Below are 20,796 nucleotides of genomic sequence, written 5' to 3' on the forward strand. Positions count from 1 at the left end.
AAAAGTCGGATTTTTTCTCTACTCACCCGAGCATCCTGTACATTTCCCTAAAACATTTTTATATCAAAAAATGACTCCTTCTGGGAGAACAATCATGTCAGTCAGTCAGTGAGTGGTAATCCAGCTTTATATATTATAATATTGCAACCTGGTTAAAGCCACAGTCTAGATCAAAGTTACCATATATTATTGTGAAGTACTTACCACCTAGACAAGCTCCAAAACTAAGGGCCCAAGCTAATGGTGCTAAAGGAAGTCCCAGGCCATTCGGATCAGCTAGAGCAGCGATTACCCTCACCATCATAGTCGTTAGAGGAATATTGTCCACAAAGGCTGATGCCAATCCGGATACCTGTGTAATTTTAGAATATTAAGTACTTATTTTATGATGTTAATAAATGAACGTATGTAAAAACAACGTAAAATTATGAAAAATGTGCTTACATAGTTGGAATGTTATAAAGCCATTTTTTTATGAAAGACATCTTAGATATTATAAGGAAAAATCTCGATCAAATCTAATAGGAAATGTTGTAGCTTTACTTACACTCACACTTAGACACACAAACAGGTCTAAACACCCAACAAAAACCAATCTTTTTCGCTTGGGGTTCTTTTTGATGTAAATTTAAGTGTATTTAACTAGAGTGACTGCGATACATACCCATAAAACAAGCATAATGGCGGCAGCTAGACGCGACTCTTCGTTCACTTGTAGAATGATTTGTTCAGTTATCTTCCCTATCCAGGATATGAGACCTAATTTCGAGAGAGCCTGCAAGTAAATAATCCCATGTTACTGCTGTCAAAAATTATAAACAATTATAACACATTAAAAAACAATTGGTCCACAGTTTGCATAAGCGATTTTCATATCAAGAATTTTGAGTTTCTACCACACAAAATTCCTTCTATTCTTCTTAGTGTAGCTATAACTAGGTATATCTGCAAGCGATATCGCATGTATAGAAAATTTACTAACGAGACAAGAGGAGATCACACTGAACATTCCAGGTGAAAAGTAACTACTCACTTCCATCAACACAAACAGAGCTGCAAAGAACAGCAGCGTGGACCACTCCACCCTCGCCAGCACGGACTCCAGGTCGTCTCGCTCAGCCAGCAGCAGAAGGAGTAGGGCCCCGAGGAGCGCAGTCCAGCCGAGGGATAGGCTTTCTGAGGGGGGTATAGTGAAGTGACGTTAGTTAATTTCAGTTTCTGCTTCTTCTACTTTTTAGGAAGTTGGAGACAAACAGTAGCTTTTTCACCTTTCTATGTACGTAGATTAGCGGCGTATGTTTATATTGAGTAAAAATGCTAGGGTATGACATAGCTAAAATTATGCATGCAGTTATAATCTCAAAGGTTTCTGTAAGTATCGAAATGGAGCTAAAATCATAAAGCATTAAGGTATTTTCGAACGGAGTGTAGTTTAAAAAAATACGTTCATTAGAAAAAAAATATAAATTATTTAATACCTACGGTGAATAAAATTTGCATTTGACTTTTTTGACTTTTTGATCATAAGTGTTATAGTTATTTGTTTTAAAAATACTTACGCAATTGAGGAATGGCGTGCAGAAAGAACACTGCAATGACGAATGTGAAGCAGATCGCAGATTTTACTAGCAGAGGTTTGTCCCTGATGCGATACTAGAAAATAAAAAAATACATAGATATATGTTTAAATTGAATGATTGAATAGGCTCATAGATAATTACTTAATTGTTTCGTAGACGGATAAAAAAAAATTAAAGTTTTGTGAAAAAGTTGTAATTGCTATCTCAAATATATATCTATTCAACGCAAGTAGGAACCAAGCATTGATATCATGGCGACCTTTTTAATACCTTAAAAATAAATATCTTTACGTTCAGCAAGAAAATCAATTACCTACCTTTTGCTTCATCTGTTGCAGTGTAGAGCAGAACTTTGGGTCCGATTTCGAAGGCCCACTTCCTGTCTCTTTCTTCAATAAAGCTATGTTCAGCTTCTCTACCTGAAACAAGAAATACATCAATGTAGAGGTATTATAAAAACTATAGTATTACTAATTAATAGGAAATGGACATGACGTCAGGGTCCTTTCATAAATAAACCACAGATTTTTTTACACCATAACCTACTTAATTAAAATCTGCTTATTCATAACATTTTAGTTTTATATTAATCAATACTATTAATCAATACTGGCCAGAGGTGGTATAATCGGTGAAACAAAACATCGTGAGGAAACCGGTATAAATCTAAATAAACCTACCAATCCGCAGTGGATCACCGTGGTGGGATCCAGATACAGGTACTTGCATTCCCAACACAGCATAGAATAGGTGGTATAACATGCATAAATACACATAATAGAAGCAATATACTGTGACATAAATACCTACTATACAAAACCTTACTTTTTTCTCAAGCGCTTTCCTCACGATGTCTTCGTCCCGCGAGTATGAAGACAGAGACGCGGCAGCTCGCCTCCATACCGCTATTTCTTGACGCATTTCTGAAATAATTACAATAATGGAGTCAGAAGCTGATGAAGAGTAGGCAGCTGTTGGGGAAGGGAGTTCTTGAGTTGAGACCATGAAAGGCAAATTTCGCAAAGAAAGTTTTGTAGCCCACTGCATCAATCACGAAAACCAAACCTTTGTGGTAGTGGTAGCTAATACAATAGTGGATGAATATGTAAGTCTGACGACTGTGTGTTGAGTTGCTCCTTCGGAGAGTTTAAACACAAGCAGTGGAGTATTTTAAACGTTTACCACGCTTACGATTAGCTAATCAAAGCATCTTTTAAAATTTGCACACCCTCGCGCTCTGGCCCAATTCAAACAAATTAATTATCACAGATATATGAGATTTTGGGGCCAGCGCGGAGGTTCCATTTTTTTGAGCGGTTGTCCTGTTCTTACGCAAGCAATGACTAAAGAATCACAAAATGTAAATAATCTCCATACCCTGAATATCAACAGGCACGCTATGCCGCAGCTTGTTGACGTCCCTGAAGATGAACCGCAGCTGGAAGTACGTCTGCACGGCGACCAGCAGGATGCCCACGCCCATGTGGAGGGTGAAGGACGTGAAGTTTATGTTCTGGAAGAGATTGAAGACAAAACCTTGTAGTTTTATTTGGCAGTTTACTGGAGCGTTTTAGCATGTTTTCAGGCTTTTATAAAAATAATTTCTAAATTTAAGAGTCATTTTGTTTATCTTGTCATATTATTACTTATCGTATTATAACGAGATAAAACCCACGGAAATACCTTGTCGACTTCTAAGAAAGGTTTTTACCAAGTCAGCGACTACAACCAAAGTATTATAAATAATCTAGTGTTAGTAGTTTACGAGTATTACCTTCGTTACTTCCATTTACTAAATTTGCATATCATATATCTTACATATAATTTAAAAGAGAGAATTGTCACTACTTTTGCGCGAAATTTTCAAGGGATGATATGCATGACGTCGTAGCTTATGGTCTATGACAGCGAGTCGCAATTAGCATTTTACGCCATATAGGGCTCACCTCACTAAGCACAGCGGGGTGGCTCGCTATAATCACATTAGGTGGGTCCCCGACCGGCGTGGCGGCGCCGCCCACGTTGCTGAAGATCACCATGCACATCAGCACAGGGACCGGGTTGAGCTGCATCACCTCGCAGAGACTGCGGAATAAAGATTTAAAAAATTAAAAATACTATGCAATGATCACAATAAGGCACTAGAGATCTAAGGGCAAAGAACGTCATATTTGGTAGCTAGTACTTATAAGAATTTGTAACGCTCCCTGAGAGTAAGAGTTTAATTTCCACAGTTTGAGCTGATGATAATGATAATGAGGGTACTTTTACTACCTGTTGTCTTTCGAATTATTATGGCGTTTTTATTGTAAAATAAGTATATAAAAGGTGTTGGAAAAATGGTAAGAATAAGCCTGAGTCACCATGAACAATAGTCTATTTCTCTGCAGGTCACAATGCGGCGGTATCCGGGTGATAATGATAAAGGCGATACATTTTCTTCTAATGCCGTCTTCCTAATCGAGGTTGTCAGTCATCTTGATGATTTCCATCTTGTAGATGAAGTCGTTTCCACCAAGGATCTTCTGACTAAACAATATAATCTTGCCTCTATCTCTCAAATCTAGACTGAATAGCTGCAATGTTGTAAAGCTCCTTGAGAGAGGCCTATGTGGATGATTATTTATTGATGATAATGATGATGATAATGTTGACGATGATGATGATGATGATGATGATGATGATAGATCCTCACCGTATAGTGACAGGAGTCATCAACAGCACGGTGGTGACGTTGTCGAGGAAGGTGGAACAGACGGCTGTGAAGAGGCACAGGCAGTTGATGAGTGGCCAGGTACGCCCGCCGGTCACCTGGAGTGTGAAGAGTTGGTTTTTTGTTTTTTGAGTCGAAATTACGATAAAAGGTTGAAGCAGATTAAAAATCATTACATTCGTGAGAGACTTAAGCTTATGTTCCATGTAGCAGAATGCAAATGTGCTTATAGTATTCTGGTATGTTTTAATGTTTGGCACGTTTCTTAATTATTGCGGTTCTTTCAATACCAAGACATTGGTGTACAAATTGCGTCCAATGAAATCAAGTAAGTTTGCAGCACGCATTTAGATGCGTTTTCTGTGTCTACGACTGTGCGTGTTTTCTAAAGAAACGATTCTTACAAACATGCATTCACTCAGCGATGATGATGATGATGATCATAATGCATGACAGAGTAAGAACCGCATTATACCCTGCTAATAAACTTCAACCCACCTCAAACGCCAAAACCGCCAGATAATCAAACAGCCCGGTATCAGCCAGAATCGCCACCAGCAGCATCATGCTGAACAGAAGCAGTAGCGTCTCCACGTCCAGCCAGGACATCAGCTCGGGCAGCGAGGGTCTGACTCCGCTGAGCGCCAGGACGGCTACTCCGAGGGATGAGGAGAGCAGGGCTGCTATTGTGCGGTTTATTACCTGGAAATGGGAGGAGGGTGGTGACTTTTTGGAGAATTTGGACAAAGTAATGGGTGGGAGGGTAGGTGGGTTTAGCTGTATAATTGATTATTATGGAAATAGAAATGAATTCAATCAAATGGAAATAATCTCGATCGAAACCCACTACTATGCAGAGAATGACAGATCATATTATTATGTAGGTATTCTATCAAAGATGATGCTACGGTAGCAGAACCTAACTTCCAGAAGGGTTAGCATGGGGCGCTGTCTTCGCTCACATCACGCAGCCTCAAGTGCGAACGCGATTGAGAACTTATGTCACGTCTTTAATGCGCCCCATGCTAGCCCTTCAGGATCATAATGACTAAAAATCGATTTTTTTTCTTCATAATAATGGTAACTATACTACACACCTCAAAAATAATCAAAATGTACAAGAACAGCAGCAGTATCATGGAGTAGACGAGCCCGTCGCTTTCCGCCAGCGGGCTGAGCTGGTAGCTGACTGTGAGGGGCACCACGGAGGCACCTGACGTACGCATGCGCAGGGCCACTGAGGTGTCTGGAAGAGAGGGAGATTAATAATAAATTAAAATAAATGGAGGAGCAAGGGGGAAGGTTGAAGGAAAGAAACTGACCTGGCAGGAACGGTTGTCCGGCTGATCAAATGCGTTTGACCTCTTCGATTTTCCACCCGGTCTTCTCCAGGTTGATGTGCTGATGTACCGGTGCGCGGCGTAGAGCTACGTGTGTTGTAGTACGCGGCGGATTGTGCTTCTATCGCGGATTGAGTGACGGGAGCGTAAGGTGCGTCGACCGACTCGAATCGCGGCGGTGGTAGAAGTGGACGAGGGTCGGTCGTTGAGGTGGCAGATGACAGCTAGTGTTCATCTACCTGCAGTTTCCGTTAGGATAGGGAAGGTGGGAAGGAGTTACAAACATCTGTGTACCTGTCTGTCAGCTGTTTGTGTGTGTACCCACGAAGTTCCTTGACCCTATGCCTATGGCCCCAACATAAACCGCCCCCCAAAGAGCCACTAAGCTCTTTAGCACGAAAAATAAAAATAATAATTAGAAGATGATTTTCCGAAACCTAAATATGTGGCATGGCTTGAGTGGAATCCACAAGCCAGCCCAAAACCTTAAGCTAATGTGCAGAGCTCGTCCCAAAGACGGAGGCGAGATGCAAGACAGGAGACCTGCTGAGCAAGCCGCCAACACCACAAGTGTAGCGTCGGGGAAAGAGCCGACAGCAGGACCCGGATGCAGAAACCAATTCGATCAACAGTTGCCTGAAAGATAAGTTCCCAGGGGTGAGCCCGTCCAAAATTCATTCGATCACTCGACAGCCCGATGTCAAGCATCGACCCGACCCATAGGACCAGGAGACGACGCGCGGCTCCCTAAGTGAGAAAACTTCCCAGGGGCTCTACCCAACACGATCCCTTCGAAGGCTTCACTGCTGTGTCGTGTGCGCTTCGCACCACATGCACCTAGAGCAGAGCTCATGTTGCACTGCCCGTGCCCCAGTAAGAGTGCACCCAGCACCGAGAATGTCGACCCACACAATCAAAGCCCATCACGACGGTGGTGAGAGCCGAGAAGATGCGCAGGTGTCAGTCGGAACCGGCCTAACGACTGGAAGGTAGAGCCGCGAAGAGCAGCTCCGGCAGGCGTAGAGTAAGACGGGACCTCTGCGAAGAACTTCAATACTGGAAAGTTCCTCGAACAGAGGCCGTCGCAGGATGCATTGATGCACCAAAGATGCTGGCCCAAGTGGCCACAGGGATCCGTACAAAACAAACATTCGGCAAATCTCCCTAGTAGTGCCGAACGGTGAGACCTGATAGATGACTGTCTGGATCAGAGTCCCACTGAAACCATATCGCTAGCCCCCAGTTGCCGTTTGGACCTCACCACGGTGGGGCTTCCGTGATGAGGTGTGTAGTATCTGTTCATCAGCAGGCGTGGATACAGTTGCAGGCCGCATATGGCGCTGGTTGGCCATGCATGCGCTGCGTGGGGCGTCTCCTCGCTGGTCTGCGACGCGACCGCTGCGGGTGGGGATCACCAACGGACACTTGGATGGACTTGTTGGGAAGCGCCACCTTATCTCGATCTATTGGTGCTTGACCCATCAAGATCCATCCGAAGATAGACCTATGTGCCGTAGGTAGTCCTTCACCCAGCTGGTACGACGTCCCATCCAGGATTCGACTGTAGAGGTCCACGCCTATCAGGAAATCAATGGGACCCGGAACAGACAGTCTATCATCAGCGAGCTTGATGCTTTTGCACCGCTCTAACACGCTCGGACACAAAGGCGCACTAGGGAGATCCCCCGTGATGTGCTTCAGCACGACGGCTGTGGCTACCAAGGCAGGCTGGGATGCACCCTGAGGGGATGCGATCCTGCACTCTACGCTGCCATTGGAGCGCTGCTTACCTCCCAAGCCGTAAAGAAGCCTAGAGCTAGTGCGGGGAAGCCGCAACCGCTGCGCCAGTTCCTCAGTGATGACAGACACCTGCGAGCCGCTGTCTATCAAGGCTCTCACCTGGTGTATGTGACCATTGTGGTCACACACCCCCACCATGGCAGTTCCTAACAACATGGTGTTGTGAATTGAACCATGGCAGACCGTGGAGCCGGGTGATGAGTCTGCGGGTCGACCATCCTTAGGTGCTGTAGATGATGATGATGATGATGATGGTGGCAGGTGTAGTTTTGTGTGATGATGTCCACCACACACTAGACACCTGCACTTGGACGTGCACCTACTTACAGAGTGTGCACGCAAGCAGTTACAACATAAGCCCTGTTGTGCGACAAGCTCCCTACGCTGAACAGGTGTCAGGGAATTGAACCTGTCGCACCTATAAATGGTGTGGTTACCCCGACAAAGGGCACAAGACACAGCCACTGCAGTGAGAGTCACTGTAGTGTGTGAAGTCCCCGTTTTCACATTGTTAGAGTTGCTTGACCCCCTGGAACCCGAGCCACCAACAGTCTCCAAGACTCTCAACTCTGTTTCCAGAAAGCCAAGCAAGTCTTGGAATGTTGGGATGGTGCTAGGCGAACCCCCTAAACCGAGTTCGAACCTACTACGAAGGTCAAAGGGAAGCTTTCTTAAAATGATATGGAGCAACAAGAAACTCCATGACTTGACCTCAAAACCAAGCACACTCAGAGCCATAGTGTTCTCCTTTAAGGTGTTGACTAGCTTCCGAAGGTTGCCAGTCAACCCTTGTTGACCGAGTGTCACAGCAAGTATGGACTCCAAGTGTGTGTCGGCAATGAGTCTCTTGTTGTCATATCTTTCCTTAAGGAGCCGGTAAGCTATCTCATAGTTCCCATCGGCCAGCTCCAGATGCCTAACTAAACTAAGAGGTTCCTTGTCCAGAACACTCAGAAGGTAGTGCATCTTTTGCACACTGGACAAGTCCCCATTAGTGTGTATCAGACTGTCGAACAATCCAATAAAATTTGGCCAGTCAGTGTAGACCCCAGAGAAACTGCTCAGACTAATCACAGGCAACTTGAAGTGAGCAGTTGATCTCACTGGCTCCACATCCGCGACGCTATTTGTCGACACTAATCCCTCAGCTATCACTTTAACCGAATAAAAGATTTCATAAAATTTGTTGAAGCGTTTGTCAGCCTGCTGCAGTACGGTCTCGTCGACGGGCAGACCCTTCAGGTTCAAGTAAGCGTCCTGGTATTGGTCGCGCATCCGCTCCAGATCCTCGAAACGAACCCTGAACATAGATAGACCAGGCGCATCCGATTTTGCCTGAAGGCTACACGCCAACTCGTAGACCCCACTCAAGTACTGCTCCGCAGTGTCCAGCTGGACCATACATATTTTAATAGGGTCGGCTGCGGCACCCTTAACGTACTTACTTTCCGATTTCATCATTATTTCTAATTTGATTTACGACGATAAAATATAACAATCTTTGTTTGTGGCTGTATGCCGTGTGTGACTAACACAGCAAATTCGGCCAAAAACGATTGTGGTAAGGTACACACTATGTTAATTGCTGTTTTTACGGTGGAGATTTAAAAATATTTACAAGGTTAACACCTGAAACAAACAGACGAACACAATTTATACAGGGACATCACAAACAGAGGGTTAGTAGGTGTATTATAATGAACACAAACAAATTTATAGTTTAATATTGTTAGTTTTGAAGAATTTATACAGGATGTTAGCGATTGGGGTATGTACAAGTGTTAGTAGGTAATTGATATTTACAGGTCTTGGGATAGAGGGAGGGAGGAAATCATAGAGGGAGGTTTGAAGATTAGGACACTCAAAGAAAAGGTGGTCGACAGATCCTTCGCTGGTGCCGCAGTCACAAACCGAACTATCACGCACCCGAATCCTAGCCAGGTGCACAGGCGTGCACGCATGACCAAGACGGAGTCTGCAGATTGTCGAGGTGGAGGTTTTATCTAGGAGTCTTGCTCTAAAAAACCATGGCCTTTTGGGAATATGAGGTTGGATTAAGGAGTAATACTTACCTTTAATATTCCTGGAAGCTTCCCAGTACTCCTTCCAGGAATTATCAAGCCTCGGTCCTGCGAGCGAGGCAAGGTCGTGAGCAAAATTATGGTAATGAGTATCCAGGCCCAAGCTAACGGCATCCTTAGCGAAGGAATCTGCACACTCATTACCAATGATGCCACTGTGGCCAGGTATCCAGGCAATAGCCACCTCTATACCCTGAGTCTTGCAACGGAAGAGAGTTTGTCTAATTTGAAGAATGATAGGAAATTTAGATTTTGATTTAAAAGGAAATGAAATAATTGAATGTAAGCAGCTAGAAGAGTCTGATAGAATAATAGTTTTGTTGAGTTTGTGAGACTCAGTGTACAGAAGTGCCTCCAGAATAGCGGTAGCCTCGCCCGTGAATACCGAGGATTCAGGGGGGAGTTTGAAATTAAGGGTAATTTTATACTTAGGAAGCCAGACAGCTAGACCAACATTGCTCTTATCTGAAAATTTGGAGGCATCTGTGAAGACTGGGAGCCAACCAGACCACTCTGACTGGAGTTTATGAGTCAATGTTTTCTCGGCCCCTGGAGCGTTTTTCGCAATGCCCATGTCCATAACAACATTGGGCTGAAAAACCAGGGCATCATAAGGGACACTAAACAGAGGGTTCATTTTAAATTTAATTGAAGGATGAGGAAGGTTGGAAGCAAAAATGAATGATTTGAGAAGGAAGGAAAGGCCATGGGTTTCTTGAGCATGACATAACCGCTTAAGGGTATCGAGCTTGGACAATAGAGGGTGAGACTCTGATTGCCAGATCCTGAGGAAAAACCGGTCACACAAGTACTGTCTCCGCAGCGAGAGAGGGGGGTCGACACACTCAACCTGAAGGGCATTGGTGGGGGTAGATTTCATTGCACCAGACACTATTCGAAGACACTTGTACTGAACCTTATCAATTTTTTCTAATGCAGCCTTGTTACAGGGGTCCAGGATAAATGAGGCATAGTCAAAGTGGCTTCGAACAATGGCGTTGTACAGTAGCTTCTGGGAGTATGGATGTGCGCCCCACCAGACACCTGACAGTGACCTGAGGACGTTGACACCCCTCTCGCACTTCTGAGCCACGTAGTTCATGTGATGGCTACCCGACAGCCTGGAGTCCAGAATCACACCCAAAAATTTAACTTTATTTGACACAGTGATTGAATGCTCTCCGATAACAACATCCAGATCTGGGATGTTTCTTTTTCTAGTGAAAATCACTGCTGTGCATTTAGTGGGAGAAAGAGATAACCCATGTCTATCCAGCCAATCCGTGAGGTACCTAAGAGCCAGGTTCAGCTGGACATTTGTCTCCGCTAACGAAGGAGAAGCATAATAGAGGGCCAAGTCGTCAGCGTACTGTAGAATGTCGCAAAAGCAGTCAACGGATTTATCTAGATCGTGAGTGTACAGACTGTAAAGGAGGGGGCTTAAGACCGATCCCTGGGGGAGGCCTTTCCAAACAAATTTTGGGGAGTCAAGGGAAGTGGTAGGGGATTTTATGAAGATGGATCTCTCCATGAATAGGCTGCAAACCAGACGGGTAAGCTTCACTGGAATGCTCAGCTGGCGCATTTTCTGCCTGAGCACAGGAAGAAGTACATTATCATAGGCAGACGCTATGTCAAGGAAGACACCCACAAGATATTCTTTCCTCTTAAATGCGATGTGAATATCTGTTGTAAGTATTGCAAGGCTGTCTAGAGTGCTCATCCCTTTCCTAAACCCAAACTGAGTTTTGGCTAGGATTCCTCTATTCTCAATTAGCCATTCGAGCCTGCATTTAATTAAGTGCTCTAAGATTTTCGCCAAAGCAGAGGAGAGGGCGATCGGACGTCGGGAGTTAGGATCACGGGGGTCTTTTCCGGCCTTCAATATGGGAACAACTATTTGCTTACTCCATGAGCATGGAGTAACTCCGTACTCAAGGAAGTAGTTTATCAGCTCCAAGTAGGCCTGCTTGACCCTGAGGCTTGATTTTGAAAGGAAAGAGTATGGGATGCCATCAATACCTGGAGATGAATCAGTTAAACCGGATAAAGCAGATTGGAGTTCATCCATAGAAAATGGAGAATCCAATCTGTCTGAAGATGGTAAGAGAGCTGGTGGGGGGCGGAGAGCACTGGAGTGTGGGACATATGGAGGAGCCAGTTTATCGCTGAACCCTTCTAGCCATAGAGAGGGGTCATTGCTCAAAATATCTTCGACGTTAAGGGAACCGCGATATCGGCGAATGTATCTCCACACCAGAGAAGGAGGGGACCTAGGCGAAAGAGTTTCACAAAATCTGATCCAGCCCTGTTTCTTTTTCTTCTTAAGGAGCCGTTTGGTGCGTGCAGCTATCCTTTTGTAGTTTATAAAATTTTTCATGCTCATATTAGCAATATAAACATCCTCTGCATTTTTGCGCTCGTCAACAGCCAAGGAGCAGTCGGAGTCCCACCAAGGAGGTGAGACTCTTTGGCCTTTTCGCGATTTTCTATTTTTGGCAGAGGATGTTAGAGCTTTTTCAAAAAGGTCGTAGTTGTATAAAAAGTTGTCACTAGTACAGGGTTGGATCAGACTGAGCTTATCTTCAACCGAGGTGATGAAGTTAGACCACTCATTCCTGCCTATCACGTACCTTGGGAAGGCACATGTATCAGCAAGAATGGTGGATCTGGTAGGGAGCGTAATAGAAATGGGAAAATGATCACTCCCAAAGGTATTTGGGAGGACCCTCCAGAATATTGATGTTGAAAGAAGAGGAGACGAGAAAGTGAGATCGACAGCACTTTTTGGGTTCTGACGGGGTAGGACTCGACGGGTGGGAGAGCCGTCATTTAAAATACAAACATCTAAGGTATCAAGCATGTCTAAGAGGGCGATTGCAAAAGCGTCAGTGTGGTAAGAACCCCATGAGGTATGGTGGGCATTAAAGTCCCCCATGATCAGAAGAGGTTGCGGGAGAGAAGAAATTATATTATAAAAAGATGGGAGGTGAGAAGGGTGGGGATCAGGGAAATACACGGACACGAAAGTAATGTCTAAAGCCCTAAGGGCCACAACATTAAATTCCTGACCGTGGGGAGGGGTAGGGATAGAGGAGAAGGTAAGGGTACGCTTCACAAGTAAAGCGCACCCAGCAAACCCGTCATCCCTGTCATCCCGCAGACACGAGTAGCCCGGAACTCGGAAACGAGAACCCGGCGCCAGCCATGACTCCGAGATGGCAACAATGACGGGCTTGATGTCATCTATTAAGTTGAGTACTTCATGTTTTTTACTTTTAAGGCTCTGAGCATTCCACTGAAGGACCCGGGTCGGGTTCAGAGCCATTCTGGCTGAAGGAGGAGAGTTCTCTAATCTTAAGTGCAACGTGGGGCGGTATTGTGTCGCTGAATTTAGACAGCAGACTGACAACTAATGAAAGTAAGTTATCCAATAAGTTGTCATTGGGAGTAATCACATTCAGGGCACTTCCATTAGGAAGTGAGGAAGATGGTGATGAGATAATGGCCTGATGGGCAAGTCTGTCATAGCCAGGAGAAAGTGGAGACCTAGGCCTGCGTTGAGTGGTCACAGTCTTTTTGTAGGATTTATTAGGAGATGGGCCATTAGGTTGTGTAGATGCTACTTCAGCAAATGATTTTTTGCTCTTAGGAAGTCGAGCATCAGCTTCAGCAAACGAAATGCTGTCCTGAGACATAATGACTTTTATGGATTTTTGTCTAGCTTGTTCTGGACAGTTCTTATCCGTGGAAGCATGGCTTCCTGAGCAGTAAATGCAAGTGGGAGGGTCTGCATCGCATGTCTCGCCCAAGTGTGGTTGGGCACACTTGAAGCAGCAAGGCTTTGATCGGCAATTAGCCTTCACATGGCCAAACCTGCAGCAAGCGTGGCACTGGATGGTTGGGTAGGTGTATCTGTCAACTTCTACAGCAGCACGGAAAGAGTAAATTTTTTCTGGGAGGTATTGTCCCCTGAAAGTGATTACTACGCTTTGAGTAGGGACATATGAAACGTTTCCATTGTTGATCACTTTGCGACTAAATCTGCGTGCTTTAAGAACAATACCGCATCCATGGGGGAGGTCCAAAGAACCCACAAACTCATCCATGGAGAGATCCACTGGGACTCTCCTAGCAACACCCATACGGGTGATGTGGTAAGTTGGGATAACTGCCTTAAACTTGTTTGGGGACAGAGCTGGGTGGTTGATAAATTCGTTGGCCGCTCCCGCAGACTTAAATTCCACAGTAACACGGTTACGACCTGTCATTTTGACACCACCTCTGGTGATGTCAGTCACTTTGTGGTTGTACAAAAATTGTCCAAACTTAATAGCCCTCAGCGGGGTCCCAGAAGCTGGACTTCCTGAAGAGCTATCCTGAGAAACGTGGACGATAAATGGTCCAGGGTCACTGTCATCGTACACCTTAGTGGCGTCGAGACTCGGGTGCGTATAAATGGTCTGAATGCTTGCAGACGCGAGGTCCGGGTTTACTATCACTCTCTTACCTTGTTGAGAGGGTTGTATATCATCCCTAGGGCGCTTTCGCGTCTCCTGGGGAGTATCCGTCAGCATTATATCCGGCGAAAGATCTGGCGGGTCGGGATCTGGAGGACGATCTGAATGGTACTCCATTTCAGAAAGGGAAAGAGGGTTTACTGACAATCACAACACTCACCAGTTACCACCACCACAATAACAACAAATAACAGGTATTAACTATGTAAATTGGCACAGAAAAAGGTCCGAAATCGCGATGATTGTTAGGAACACGTGGGTACCCCAGTCACGCACGAAACCGAATCCCTAAAAAAATATAACCTAAACAGTCCCAGTTGAATTAAAAAAGTAATGTGTCAGACGTCAAACTTCTACTCTGTGCTATCCTCGGAATACTGATTGAAGTTGAGTAGTGATGGACACTACTCGACTAACCGATTCTTACCGATTGACCATAGACTAAGGGAAAAAAAACTAAGTGACGTCACGATGACACACACAAAACAGCTGGCAGAAGACTTCAGTTACGTGCTGAAGTTTAGACAAATGTTTGTAAATAATAAACCGGGATGGACTGGAATAGGGAATATCCGGTTTACGAAGGACCATGAAATGGAGGAGCAAGGGGGAAGGTTGAAGGAAAGAAACTGACCTGGCAGGAACGGTTGTCCGGCTGATCAAATGCGTTTGACCTCTTCGATTTTCCACCCGGTCTTCTCCAGGTTGATGTGCTGATGTACCGGTGCGCGGCGTAGAGCTACGTGTGTTGTAGTACGCGGCGGATTGTGCTTCTATCGCGGATTGAGTGACGGGAGCGTAAGGTGCGTCGACCGACTCGAATCGCGGCGGTGGTAGAAGTGGACGAGGGTCGGTCGTTGAGGTGGCAGATGACAGCTAGTGTTCATCTACCTGCAGTTTCCGTTAGGATAGGGAAGGTGGGAAGGAGTTACAAACATCTGTGTACCTGTCTGTCAGCTGTTTGTGTGTGTACCCACGAAGTTCCTTGACCCTATGCCTATGGCCCCAACAATAAATATGTGGGGATATCCGACCCCAAGCTAGGTAGAACCTGTGTTATGGGTGTCAGACAGCTGATATATCTAAGCAAATACATAGATAGATAAATATTTAATAATTATATAAACGACAACCAGACTCAAGGCAAACACAAATTCTCATCACAAATATGTTTGCTCTGGGCGAGATTCGAACCCGTGGCCCCCAGCTTCGGAAGCAGCTTAGCTACGGTGCCGTTAGATTGGTTGAGGTTAGCGGTGTTAATCGGAGATAAGAAGGGGAGACAAATGAAGGTAGGGAGATTGGTTAAGGTAAGAGGAGTCATCAAAGAAGAAAAACAAATGTTACTTAGTGGGAGAGAAGATGATTGGTTGAGGTTAGAGGTGTCATCTGGTGATAAGAAGGAGAAACAAATTAAGGCAGGAAGATTGGACGAGGTATGAGGTTTCATCGAAGAAGAAAAACAAAAGTCAGTGGCAGAAGGAGAAAGAAAACAAGGTAGGAAAGATGGTTGAGGATATTGATGTCTGGGTAGAAGGGGAAAGGGTGGCCTAGACAGGAACGTTATGGAAGGATTTGGAAAGACATGCAGCAATATATTTATGTATGTACAGCTTAAATATCGATAACATTTATAAAGGAGAGTAAAGACAAAAATTCATAGTCAAACAGAGGGAATTAGAACCCACATTTTACAGAGTGGTGCAAATTTATGCGTGTTTTATTTTATTTTTATTTTTATTTATTTTAATTTATTGCATGGAAAACCAACAGCTTTATACTAATAACAAGTTAATCTTATTTAAACATAAATAGACGAAAAGCTAATTATAGGTTTTCGCATATGGAGACGATAGAACAATAACAACACATACCTACTCACCTAATAATAAATTCTACTTAGATTATACTTATGCTACTTATTTATTTGGTATCTATTACGTACTAAAGTTAGTTATAATATGTTTTCTAATAGAACATAAGCTGCCGCTAAAGAGGTCCACACTATTATTATTACACATCTGGTTAAAAGTATTACTAGCTCTTACTAAGAATGAATTTTGTCTGTAGTTGCTGTTACACTGAGGAATACTAAGAAGCGGTCTGTTACGCGTTCTTCGCCACGGAACTCTTAAACCAAGTTTACCTAGCAGATCCGGACAGTCAACGTAACCTCGAAATATTTTAATTAAATAAATTATATCGCTGATATCCCTTCTTAATTTAAGAGGAAGCAAGTGAAGTTTGATACATTTACATTCGTAACTTGAATGAATAAGTTTGAATTTAAAGCCGAGATACCTAATAAACCTTTTTTGGATACGTTCGAGTCTGTCGATATAAATATCATACTGGGGATTCCAGATCTGGGAAGCATACTCAAGGTGGCTTCGGACATAGGCGCAGTATAATATTTTAACTGTCTTCATGCATTTGAACGGGCGAGAAGAACGTATTAAGAAACCGAGGGCCGTAGAAGCTTTTGTGATTATGCTATCGATATGTGAATCACAAAGAAGCTTACTATCATGCACTACACCAAGGTCTCTAATTTCTGATACGCTTGTAAGGCTCTGATTCTGAAGCATGTACGTACTCATATGTTTGTTGCGTTTACGAGTGAATGAGATGTGAAAACATTTGTCTACATTGATGTCGAGTTTATTATTGAGGCAGTACACACTAAGTCGATCTAGATCATCCTGCAGGAGTTCCTCATCAATTGAGTTATTTACAGCTTTGAAAATTTTCATGTCATCAGCAAACATTAGATATTTGGAATTACGAAAGCAATCATTGATGTCATTTATAAATATAATAAATAGAAGGGGCCCCAGAAGAGATCCTTGCGGAACACCAGATGGAATGTTTATCCACGAGGATGTAAAGCCATTTAAAACAACTGCTTGAGATCTTCCCGTGACATAAGATTGGAACCAGGAGAGCAATGCACCGGTAACACCTATTCTACTCAACTTTTTTAATAATAAACTATGGTCAATACGATCAAATGCTTTACTATAGTCAGTGTAAATAACATCTACCTGACTACCACCATCCATTTTCTCGGTGACAAAGTCATTGAATAACGCAAGATTAGAGACAGTAGATCGCCCTTTTAAGAACCCGTGTTGCATGGGGCTGAAAGAAGATTTAATGCAACTATATAATTGGGTATAGACTAATCGCTCAAGTACCTTAGCCAGAAGACAGAGCTTAGATATTGGCCTGTAATTGTCAATCTTATGTTTACTGCCCTTTTTATGTATAGGAGATATAAAAGCACGTTTCCAATTTACAGGCATAGTACCTTCAGATAATATCTTCTTGAAAATTAAGGACACAGGAATGGATAGTTCAGCAGCACAGGGCACTATAAACATAGCAGGTAACGTGTCAGGGCCGGCAGATTTATTTAAGTCAAGAGAGCGAAGTTGTTTTTCTACGTCAGAAGTCAATATTTCAACTTGCGAGATATGACAGCAGGGTTGAAAGTCAGCGAATTGATTGTGAACATTAGAAGTACTAGTTTCATTAAAGGTAGAGTAAAAAAAGGAGGCAAATAGTTCACTAATTTCCTGACCGGAGTCACTGGAAGTGTCCTTATAGGTCATTGTTGAGGGGAATGTGCTAGCAGATTTATTGTTTTTTATGTACGTCCAAAATGATTTAGGGTTAACGTTGATTGATTCTTCTATCTTTTCTATATATTTATTGTAACATTGCCGCTCAACGTCCTTGATCCTGCCCCGAAGTGTTTTTAATGATAAATAATCAGATAAGTTACCGTAGGTTTTAAATTTTTTAATATATTTAAATTTTTCTTTTAATATTTTTATAAGTGCAGGACTATACCATGCAGGATATTTGTCACGTAATGTCGACCTAATCGGTACGAATTTTTCACGAATGTCATATATAACATTATAAAAAAAATCGAGTGCTAATTCAGCAGAAACATTTGAAAATGACTCGATCCAGTTTACATCACTAATGCTCTTACATATTTGGGTGTAATCAGCGCGAGAATAAGTAAAAAGTTTACGCGGTTTATTAGGAAGCGATTTTTGAGATTCAATAGGATAACTAACTAGCAAAGCCTTGTGGTAAGGATCTTCAGGGACAAATGGGTCAGGGCAAGCCACCACCTCTGTTGCCTCATGTGCAAAAACTAAGTCTAAGATGCGTCCAAAGTTATTTTGCACGCTATTGAATTGGCGTAAGTTATGAAAATTAATTAAATCAATAAAATCCGTGACTTGAGTGCCGACAAGATCTTTTGCCATCATTATTTCCTATGACTTTATGACAAGTCCAAGTCCGAGCACCTTTTCAGTTACCTGTACCTGCCTTATCGATATGTACACATACATGGGATAAGAAAGATATACAAAGTCAATATTATTATTTCCGGCTGGCTTGGCGGTTCTCCGATGACCTCTAAGTTGCAGAAAGGAAAATTAAGCTAATGTCGGCATTAATTGTCTGTTCTTTCTGTCTGTATACTGTCATAGCAAGGCATCAATACATTTAATACCGACATTAGCTAAAAGTTCGTGTATGCAGTGTTAGACAGGGAGCCAGTTATGATTATCTGAGGAAGACTGAAGACAGGGTGGTTTATGACTATGATGATGTTTACGCTGTTTTTGGCAACTACTGTGTGAAGCTTTGGATTGTATTTTTGGTTTAACCACTACAACTATTCTTCTTTCTTTCTTTTTGCCTTTTTTCATGTAGAAGAACTACTCACGGTTAAGATCCCTGTTACTGAACTCGATGGTCTCAAAACCCCCGGACCCGCCTCCCTTTTCCAGCTGTTGTCTGTAGTGGATACTCCTAGCCGTGTCCAGAACCAGGGTCTTGGTGTCTGTGGCGCTTGGCGAGAAGTCTATCAGCTCTGGAGGCTGCAGGTCTATGGTCCAGGAGGTGGAGTTCTGGAAAATGAGGCATTTGATTTAGAACTTAATGCCAGGAGTGTATAACGTACGAAGTATGGTGGCTGTACTGCCGTCAATAGCGTAAGAGCAGTAAGTCGGTGGTTTCAAGAAAAACGCGTTTTTTGGCGATATTCATCGATGTTTTTTTGTTTCTAATCATATCATTTCGGTTTTTACGAAAGAGGATCTTTGCACCTATCTGTTATTTAATGTATGAACAAAACTACAACAGGTATACAACACATTATTGATAGTCGTTTTATTTTTATTGAGTATTGAGTATTTATATTATTATTATGTAGATGCTATAACAGCGCAATGTACCTACAATATTCTGAAGTCTCTGTGGTGTATTGGTGCACGCACCTAGATCATATTTTTTTGTCCAAAAATAGCATTTCATCTGCAGCTTTTATCAATGGATCATGAATGCCTGAAAAAAATAAACTCCACTATGCTGGTGCATAGGTGGGCATGTAAATGACCCCTTTAGTTAGGTAGATATATTCAGTCATTAGATTAATCTAAAAGTTACAAAGAGATCTTTGTCTTATGCATATTAACTATGAGTCTGCGACTAGATACAAATCCGTCAAGGAAAATTATTGAAGCACCCACGACTATAAAAACGAGCTAGATACGAAAACAATGGCTACCTTTGTTGTAACATCGTAAAACGCCACTATTAAGCCAGTGTCACGCGGATTTGTTTAAAACAGATTCATGGGAAATACAGTGAGAAACGGATGCTTCGAATCAATATTATGGTGCAGTTTGTTAAGACTGCATCGTTTTATTTATAAACATTTACCGTGTCTGACCAGTCGTAGCCGGTTTCGATGCGATGAAATGTAAATATTATGGTAACTTTGGTGTAAACGAACTATACATAGGTATCTAACGATACAGATACAGCTATCAAAATCTGCAAGCTTTTGAAATGGTCATAATTATCTACGCATTTATTAGCTTATGGTTGGATAATATTGTTATGTTAAGGTACCTCACCTTTGAAGAAGATAGCAAACCTTCTGTATGTTATTTAAGAGAAAAGATAAATATTCAGGTTAATTATTAAGCTTCTAGCGACTATTTATGTGACTCATGTCATATCTGATAGCACACTATAGTTACGGCTACACTACACAGTAAGGTTGACATAAATATTTATGAACTATTCACCGTTGATCGATGCAATAGTAAAACATGCTCGTAATACTATGAGGTAGTTCGTTAGGTCATTATGTAAACTAAACTTGTTGCGGCTAACTTTAAGAAGCATGGCACCATCAGTTATGGTATTGCGAATTAAAACCTACTTTGACGATATTGTTTTTTTTGCGAATAATTATTAGGCCCAGGCATAGGGGTCAAAACGACAGTAGCGAGAAGTGAAACATCATACCGCATGCAAATGCAAACTAAACAACCGTATTTACTGACCTGAATGAGTGCAATTTCAACACCATTGAAATTGAATTTAGGAATAAAACTATGTAGGTATTTGGATTTCGATAATTTTTGACCTCTCAAACCAAGCCAAATTTGCCAAATCGTTTGGCTATAAATTGTTGCAAAAGGCAGAATATTTAAAAAAACATACCTGTTCATAACTGGACTCCTTAGTATCGAAGGTTCTGGCCAGCCATATTGTGAGTTGATCAGTTTGCTCAGTCCTGTTAGCTGAGGACTGCCTGAAGGGGCCGGTGAGCTTCACTAGCAGCGTCACGCGGTCGTCGGTTGGCTGCAGTTGGTACTCTGGAATTTAAATTACTTACTAATGTTGTCAACATAATTATCATGATTTAGAGTGAAACGGTGG

The 20,796-nt window shown here is 42.7% G+C and overlaps 1 protein-coding gene across 1 annotated transcript in view; it reads right to left on the reverse strand.

Moving 5' to 3' along the window:
• LOC105382655 (P protein) overlaps positions 1 to 20,796 on the reverse strand; it is a 107,032-nt gene that overhangs the window by 80,812 nt on the left and 5,424 nt on the right. The window contains exons 5-17 of the mRNA XM_048632139.1: positions 20,578 to 20,732; positions 18,788 to 18,971; positions 5,391 to 5,539; positions 4,792 to 4,995; positions 4,276 to 4,391; positions 3,527 to 3,665; positions 2,958 to 3,093; positions 2,406 to 2,503; positions 1,898 to 1,999; positions 1,560 to 1,653; positions 1,034 to 1,176; positions 665 to 775; positions 205 to 352 (exon numbers count right to left, since the gene is read on the reverse strand). Of these exons, the coding sequence (XP_048488096.1) occupies positions 205 to 352; positions 665 to 775; positions 1,034 to 1,176; positions 1,560 to 1,653; positions 1,898 to 1,999; positions 2,406 to 2,503; positions 2,958 to 3,093; positions 3,527 to 3,665; positions 4,276 to 4,391; positions 4,792 to 4,995; positions 5,391 to 5,539; positions 18,788 to 18,971; positions 20,578 to 20,732 (1,779 nt within the window). The remainder of the gene's footprint in view (positions 1 to 204; positions 353 to 664; positions 776 to 1,033; positions 1,177 to 1,559; positions 1,654 to 1,897; positions 2,000 to 2,405; positions 2,504 to 2,957; positions 3,094 to 3,526; positions 3,666 to 4,275; positions 4,392 to 4,791; positions 4,996 to 5,390; positions 5,540 to 18,787; positions 18,972 to 20,577; positions 20,733 to 20,796) is intronic.

Source organism: Plutella xylostella, chromosome 30 (genome assembly GCF_932276165.1).
Source record: "Plutella xylostella chromosome 30, ilPluXylo3.1, whole genome shotgun sequence".
Lineage (NCBI taxonomy): Eukaryota > Metazoa > Arthropoda > Insecta > Lepidoptera > Plutellidae > Plutella > Plutella xylostella.